This window comes from Lycium barbarum, chromosome 1 (genome assembly GCF_019175385.1).
Source record: "Lycium barbarum isolate Lr01 chromosome 1, ASM1917538v2, whole genome shotgun sequence".
Classification (NCBI taxonomy): domain Eukaryota; kingdom Viridiplantae; phylum Streptophyta; class Magnoliopsida; order Solanales; family Solanaceae; genus Lycium; species Lycium barbarum.
This window is the reverse complement of record NC_083337.1, coordinates 152,861,040-152,869,805: the sequence shown is the minus strand read 5'-3', so window position 1 is coordinate 152,869,805 and position 8,766 is coordinate 152,861,040. Positions and strand designations below refer to the sequence as shown.

The window sequence follows — 8,766 nt, the reverse complement described above, 5'->3', positions numbered from 1 at the left end:
GCCAAGTCTGATGATGACATCGTGTGAGTTTCGACGTGTCCAATTTGTTGCGGTTGATGTCTTGTAAGAAATTCTCAGATATTTTTTTGGGCAATTGATGAGTTTATGGCGTTGGCGTGGGAGTTTAATGCTGATGGAGAGTATCGTACGTATTGAGGTCGATGCTCACTCATTGTCTTGTGTGGCTATGCGTTAAAAGAGAGAGCAACAAACTGAATTTCTGATGATGACATTGACGGGTAGTGGAGTATTATTGTGTTCCTTAGCCAACAGAAAGGGGAAAATAAAAATAATTAAAATTGAATAACAACATGCCCTCTATTGAGTGGAGTACCTACTATGATATTCTTGTTTGTTCTGTTATGCACCTACGACTTATCTCTAATTCCGTCCAACCAAAAGTTATTTTCATGCGTAACTTAACCATTAGTTACTAAACTATTTTATTAGATCTTGATATTGTTGCGTTACCATTTACCGCTTATTCTCTACTGCACGAAAAGTTTCACGCGTTATAATGTGGATAACGTAAATGTTTCTCTATTAAAAGAACTGTTTCTCTTAACATAAAATGTAAGAGACGTAGAGGAAGAAGTAATAAAATAAGAATTTAAATTCTATGCATCAACAATATAAAAATTATTTTCATAATCATGTCATTCAAAACTCAAAAGGCAATTGAAATAACTACTATAATGAATAATATTATTCAATATTTAGAATAAAACACGTAGTGAATAACATTACAGATTAAATTATATTAATATTTAAAGCGTTTATTATACGTTGAACGTATACAAATTAAATGAATTTAATAAAACGTGAAAGCGACTTTACTTGGGGAAGTTCGAGGAGACGAGGTTTTGTGGACAAGGGTGGACGGATGTTGGCATGGTCTGGATTTGAATGTGGGAATATATTCTATTCAAACAATTTGACTTCACACGAAGGTATCGCCGCTCATCTTGCACCAGCCAATTTATGTCCTTCCATATAATAGAAAACAACATCATCACTCTTTAGGGATTCTAAATTATTTAATTTAGAAGCAGAATCAGAATATGAAATGAACAGATTTTGAGTCTATTATTTAATCTATAGGTTGTTCTAATTAATAAATTTATAATTAATTTTTTGCATATATTTAATGAATTTTTAATTTTAAATATAAGTACAAAATTTAAGTAAACAATATTGAATTCGTGTATCCATTGAGGTAATAATAACTAATACGTACTTGAAGATGCATATGATACGTGTATCTTGTAATATGGTTGTTGAGTTTTAAAAGTCCACATGTAGACGAATGCTGTACTGGTTAATACAAAGTCCACAACCATAACACTTGGCATTCCTTCAATCTCTAACTCATCTTTCCTGCTCCTTTACTGAGCACTGCTCATTCTTTTTAAAACCACACACATAAATTCATGAATAATACACTTCACAAGTCACTCTAAAGTCTAAATTCTCTTTACGTAGCACGATTTGCTATCTCACCCTTCCTCATTCCTTCTCCTCATATATATCTTAGCTCCTCCATTTATATATCAAGTCTCACTACTCAAAACACACATCGTTAGCCATATTTTTGTATACAAAAAAATGGAAGTTGTGTGCCCTAAACTCTGTGAGCTTTGCAATGACCAAGCCGCACTATTTTGCCCATCCGATTCAGCTTTTCTTTGTTTCCACTGTGATGCAAAGGTTCATCAGGCTAATTTCCTTGTTTCTCGCCACCTTCGTGTTGCTCTTTGCTCGCACTGTAACTCATTGACAAAAACACCTTTCTTCTCCGGTTCTCATCCCACTCTCTGTCTTTCCTGTTCCCGGAATTCCTCTGACGACGACTCCGATCTCTGTTCTCTTTCCTCCTCATCCTCGTCTACTTGTATTTCCAGCACGCAATCCTGTGCTACTACTCAAAAGAACATAAGCTCATCCGATCGAAAGCAAAACGATTTTTCCGGTGAAGTTAATTCTGCAGTAACAGCATGCCCTAAACCCAACGAATTAGCGCGATCCAGAAGTACTGTGAAATTGCGAGATCCAAGGATGGCGACTGGTGTGTTTATGCATTGGTGCACGAAACTAGGGATGTACGGTGAGGACAGTGCAGTGCAAACTGCTTGTGGGGCGTTAGAGATTTGTTTTGGTAGGTTTAGGGGTTTGCCTGTGCGGGTAGGCATGGCAGCGTGTTTGTGGTTCGGTTTGAGAAATAACGGCGACGGATTAAAATCCACACAGCGATTTTTGAAGAGATTGGAGGAGATTTCGGGTGTGCCAGCGAAGCTAATATTAGCCACTGAATTGAAGCTGCAAAAAATTGTGAAAGTTAACAACCAACGACGACGTCAAGGGATGGAGGAAAGCTGGGATGAATGGTCACCCTGATTTTTTTAAGGATTTTGTTTTTCTATTTTTCTATATTTTCTTACTACTATTTCTGTTGTGGAAAAGTTTGAACATAGACGTCCATTTTACACTACTATTTTCTTTTGTTTTCTCTTTTCATAATTTTATCACGCTTTTGATAGAGTAAAGTCAGGGTGTTGGACCACCGGAAAATGAAAAAGAGAGGGAGAACGATTACAACGACCAAGCTTAGATCAAAGAAACAAAAAACTAACTGAGACAATACACATAAAAATTCTCTTGAATTATTCACCTTCTCCAACTTTTCATACTTTTTATGAAGTTTCTTGAATTACAATATTTCATATCTAAAATTCCCATGGAACTAAAATTGTGAAAGCCAACAACCAACGACGATTAGAAAATTGGAAAAGTTTGAATATGGACCTCCATTTTAGTATTTTACAGTAGTATTTTCTTTTTCTTTTTTTTTTTCAGCAGTTTATCACGCTTTGAAAGAGTAAAATCAGGGTGTCAGACCACGGAAAAAGAAAAAAGAGAGGGAGAACGGTTACGACGACCAAGTTAGACTAAAGAAACGAAAAGCTAACCCAGAGACTACGTAAAAGTTCCCCTGAATTATTCACCTTCTCCAACTTTCTTACTTTTATGAAATTTCTTGAATTACAATTTTCATATCTAAAATTCCCACGGAACTAAAATATACTATATGAACTTCCTTGAATTACAATATTTCATGTCTAATATTCCCACTGAACTAAACTAAATTAGTGAGTGTATTTCGGACCATATATATGCCTAGTTAAGTTATTAAATGACATTTTCTCCAGAATAATGCTCCCAATTTTGGTATTTTTTACAACTTACATAGCTAAATTGTTAGGTACTTCTATTCCCTGACGATCTTCACTTTTTCTTGTTTATTATGCTTCAAAAGAAAATCCTAAAAATTAAAGAAAAGAAAATTAACTTTAAAACTTCAACTATATTTTCAGTTATGTAGCACGAAAGAGCGAAACAAAAAATTAACTGATCACAAAAGTTATTGCCTATTGAACTTCTATGTAAGCCAAAATAATTGTCTCTCCACTTATTCTCCTCATATATATATATATATATATATATATATATATATATATATATATTCACAGACCCAACACATTCATGACGTTTTCGATCCTTCACATGTAAACTTACTCCAATATAATACTTGTTTCTCCTCTCACTACTCCAATCCAATTATAATATTCAATTATTCTTAAACCACACATCTTAAACTACGCCCAACATGTAATACTTACCGGAGATCAACGCTGATTTGTCCTACATCGCCAACTTGGTTCCAATTGATGGAGCAGACCATGAAGATCATGTCCTATTTTGAAACTTAGGGCTAAGACATATCCTGGTTTGAAACTTAGGGCCCGTTTGGACATGATTACAAATCATGATTCATGATTTTAAATCACGTTGAGTTGATTTGAAGTTTAAATTTTGTTTGAACATGCAATTTAGATTTCTTGAGTTGTATTTTTTTTCTCATAAACATGGAAAATCCCATAATTTGTGAAAATTATCAAATTAAACCTCCCCAACTCTTATACAATCTTACCAAATGAGCAAATCATAGTTTATAAACAAGGTATCGAAATATCCTAAGGCGCTACATTAATAAATTACATATCTCCATATTTCTTTTATAAATAAATGCTCGCTATGACATATTATTACAAACTTTCAAATACACATAATTTTACAAAGATCTACTGGTTCAAAAAATTAACAATAGTAGTAACTAGCTATTCTTTAATATAATCCTTTCACATGGTATGGACAATCTCATCACGTTGGGCATGGGTCTTTTTTTGCAAAATATAAAATGATGGGTCATTTTTTGACCAAATATAATGATAGATTATGTAAATATTTTGTAATCTCTTATTTAGGATAGAATATTTTGTAATATTTTAGGCTCTCCTATTTTGAGTAGAATATTTTTGTATATTAACCAATTCAAGGAATGAAAGGGAACTACGGAAAATATTCTTTCATGGTATCAGAAGTCTAGGGTTTTCTTCTTTTTTCCTCTCCTCTCTCCTCTCCGCTTCCCTAGCTCCGTCGCCTGCCACCTCTCTCATTTTTTTTTCCGCCACCATGTCCACCTCTAAATCTTCCTTCCACCCCACTTTCGCCGTCTCCAACATCCGTAATCACATTCCTGTGGTTCTTGAAATGGAGAATGCACAATACGGCACATGGGCGGAATTGTTTAGGATCCACGCCATATCCCATAGGGTCATACACCATATCATCGCACCAAATAAAGGGAAGCAGACAGCCCCTCCCTCCGATGATGACAAAGAACTTTGGTCGACCCTTGATGCGATTGTGCTCCAGTGGATTTATTCCACGATTTCGAATGACCTCCTTACTACTATTCTTGAACTTGGAGCAACGGCCATGGAAGCCTGGGATCGTTTGCGTGATATCTTCCAGGACCATCAAAACTCCCGTGTCGTTATGCTCGAATAAGAGTTTTCTACAACTAGGATGGAAGACTTCCCGAACGCGTCTGCGTATTGTCAGAGGCTCAAGAGCATCTCCGATCAGTTAAAAAATGTGGGGGCTCCGGTTTCCAATTCCCGCCTTGTTCTTCAGCTTGTTTCGGGTCTCACCGATGCATTCAAGGGTGTGGGAACGCAGATACGTCACAGTTAACCATTGCCTCCTTTCACCGAGGCGCGCCCTTCACTCGTTCTGGAGGAACGAGAACAGGCGATGCAGGCGGCCCACTCTACTCCTTCGGCGATGGTGGCCGCCACATGTGGTGTGGGTTCGACTAATTTTTTTGATAATACTCATTCGTCTGGTCATGCTGTGAATAACAGGGGCAAAAATAACAACAACAAAGGCCGCAATTCTGGCCTTCGGAACGGCACTGGCCGTGGCAACGCTGGCGGCAAAGCTGGCCGTGGCAACGCTGGCGGCAAAGCTGGCCGTAGCAGCAGTCGTGGTCACAACGGCGGAAATCACCAGCCACCGCCAGGCAGCTGGCCGCATCAACCGTCTCCTCAGCGGTGGCAGCTTCCCAATTATGCTTGGGGATGGATGCCACAATGAGCCGTGCCACCTTGCCCGTATCCGTCCACTTGGCCGACGTCTTCGCAAGGGCTCTCAGCCAAACAACCGAGCATTCTCGGCCCTGCTCCCCAGCCTCCGCAGCAGGCGTATGCTGCTGCCCCATTTCAGCAGATGTATGCCCCGTCTTATGCTCCCACGGACATCGAATCGGCAATGCGTACAATGACTTTGAATCCTCCGGACCAGAAGCGGTACATGGACACCGGTGCCACATCTCACAGGACATCCACGAATGGTAATCTCTTGTCTTATTCTAATTTAAGCAATCATTATCATGGTATTGTTGTTGGTAATGGTCATTCAATTCCAATTCACGGTTGTGGTCATACTCATTTGCCTCCCCCAAACCCTCCTTTATCGTTGAAAAATGTCCTCCACGCCCCCAAAACTCATTAAAAACTTAATCTCTGTTAGAAAGTTCACTACTGATAACTCTGTGTCTATTAATTTTGATCCATATAGGTTTTCTGTGAGGGATTTTCAGACGGGGATGCCACTAATGAGATGTGAGAGCCGGAGCGATCTATATCCCATCACCACCACCATCACAAACACAGCCAATTTTCCATCAACCTTTGCTGCTTTGTCTTCTTCTCTTTGGCATGATCGTTTGGGTCACCCGGGAGCGTCTGTTTTGAATTCTCTTAGGATAAATAAAAGCATTGAATGTAATCATTCTAGTTGCTCTAGTATTTGTCGTTCTTGCGTCCTTGGAAAACATATTAAGTTGCCTTTTGTTCCATCTACTTCGAACACTTGTATGCCTTTTGTTATTATTCATAGTGATTTATGGACTTCTCCTGTCTTAAGTTCCATGGGTCATCGATATTATGTTCTTTTCTTGGATGATTTCTCGAAATATTTGTGGACTTTTCCCTTAGCTAGGAAATCTGATGTCTTTGCTAAGTTTTTAGAATTTCGGGCCCATGTCCGAACGCATTTTGAACGAGAAATAAAAAATGTCCAATGTGATAATGGGAAAGAATTTGAAAATAATGATTTTTGGCGTCTTTGTGAGTCGAATGGGATGTCTTTCCGTCTTTCTTGTCCTCATACGTCCTCACAAAATGGGAAGGCCGAAAGGAAAATTCGGTCTATTAATAATGTCGTGCGCACTCTTTTTGCCCACGCTTCTCTCCGGCCTTCCTTTTGGCATCATGCATTGCAAATGGCAACTTACCTACTTAATATTTTACCAAGCAATTTATTGAACCATAAATCTCCCCTTCATGCCCTATATCATAAGGAACCGACGTACTCGCACCTTCGGGTCTTTGGGTGTTTGTGCTACCCTCTTTTCCAGTCAACTACGATTCATAAGTTGCAGGCCCGGTCTACACCTTATGTATTTTTGGGGTACCCATCGAACCATAGAGGCTACAAATGCTATGACTTATCATCACATAAGATCATCCTTAGTCGTCATGTTGTTTTCGATGAGACTCGGTTTCCCTTTGCTAACTTGTCTACTCCTCCACCCCATACATACGATTTTTTGGATGAAGGGATCTGTTACGTCCCGTATTTTTATACATTGGAACAACCCGGATTAACTATGATAATTTAAGGCCAAGATTATTCCGGGATTTGAAGTCGGGACTTTTGACCATTTGATTTTATTTTGAGACATAAATTATATATGAATTTGTTGGTATGGAACAATTAGGAAAATTTGGGACCAAAAGTGAAAAAAAAAAAAAAAAAGTCATCCATTTTCCATGGTTGACCGTGTGAGTGGGATGAGGCCCCCACACAATTTTTTTTGTGTCAACTTGTAATTGGAACAACACATTAATGTGGGCCAAGGGACCCTTGACCAAGTCTTGCACTACTTAAAAAGATGACCACTAGTGCATTCCATTCATTCTTAACACTTAGACAAAAAAAAAAAAAAAAGCAAGGAGTTGGAGAGCAAGAAGCCCTCGGCCACACCCAAGAAAAATCAAGCCCCATTTCTAGTTCCTCCAAAATTATTTCCTTGATGTAAACCCACTATTTTGAGGTCCCTAAGTAGCGTGGAGGTGTCGTTGGAGCGATCAACTCATTATTTCTCATTCTTGGAAACCCTAGGCTATTGGGAAATTGAAGAGAAAAGGTAAGATTTGATTATGTTTTATGTGTTATAAAGGTTGTATGCATCTTGTAGTATGTCAAAATGGAGGAAAATCATGAAATATGGAATGTTGGAAGTGAGTTGTGTGTGTGGTGCTTGAGCCGTGTAAGTATGTGAGTGTTGTTGTTGACACCCAATTTTGTCCCGCCTCTCCTCTGAAATACCTATTTGCGCTTCTAATATTTTTTGGCAAATTAAAAAAAATATATTTATATTTTACTATAATTATTAGCTTTATTAAAATCGACGTTTCATTATTCCATTGCATTCACCACTATTATTATCATCATTATTATTATTATCATTATTATTTTAATTCACAATTTTTTTATCTATTTTGGCATTTTACCAGCTTAGGCACACGCATCACATTTATCTTCGCGTAATTTAATAATAGCATTTACTTACTGTTGAATTTCAAATATATCATCGCCCGACTATTACGACGTCATTTTATTTTTCATATAAATGTTAGTAAACACATACTTTATATTAAGGGGGTATTTTAGCACACTCAGTATATGATTAATTTAAAATGAGTTTCTTATGTAAATTTAGAAGCCAAACTATTTCTTCCATCCAGCCCAACATTTTAAAACTCCAGCCCAACATTTTAAAAATAATCAGCCCATTATTTAAACCATACCCAACCCAGTACCCATTTGACCTGACCCGTTTTCTTTTAACAAAGGAAACCCTAGGGTTTCCTTCATTTTCACCCTCACCCGCCGCTTTCTCTTTCCTCTTTCTCTCCTCTCCTTCGTCTCTCTTTTCCCCACCACCGCCTCTCCTCTTCGTCATCTCTCGTCCCCACCACCGCCGCCTACATTCGCTCCCACTTCCCTCTGTTCCCCACTTTCCCCTGTTCCCCGCTCCTCTCTCCATTTTCTTCGACTCAAACGAGCCAAAACCCTATAAATGGCGTGGCTTGAAATCGTTTAGGACAAGGTTGGAATCGCAGAAACCCCCTAAGGACAGCTTTGGGATTCAGGAAATTCCCCCTAGAACCTGGAGGGATTTTTGGATTGGAAAAACTCCCCCCAAGAACCTAAAGCTTTTTCGATTCATGAAATTCCCCAAGGATTAGTTGTTTTAGCCGTTGAAATCCCCTAGAAACGAGGGTTCGAATTAGGAGA

The 8,766-nt window shown here is 38.4% G+C and overlaps 1 protein-coding gene across 1 annotated transcript; it reads left to right on the top strand.

The window, feature by feature from the left end:
* Positions 1-1,354: 1,354 nt before the first annotated feature.
* LOC132644943 (B-box zinc finger protein 32) lies at positions 1,355-2,596 on the top strand. Its single transcript, XM_060361635.1, has one exon. The coding sequence runs from the start codon at positions 1,606-1,608 to the stop codon at positions 2,392-2,394; it is 789 nt and encodes a 262-aa protein (XP_060217618.1). The 5' UTR covers positions 1,355-1,605; the 3' UTR covers positions 2,395-2,596.
* Positions 2,597-8,766: the final 6,170 nt, after the last annotated feature.

Coding starts and splice junctions, on each gene's coding strand:
- LOC132644943 (XM_060361635.1), top strand. CDS start 1,606: ATGGAAGTTGTGTGCCCTAAACTCTGTGAGCTTTGCAATGACCAAGCC.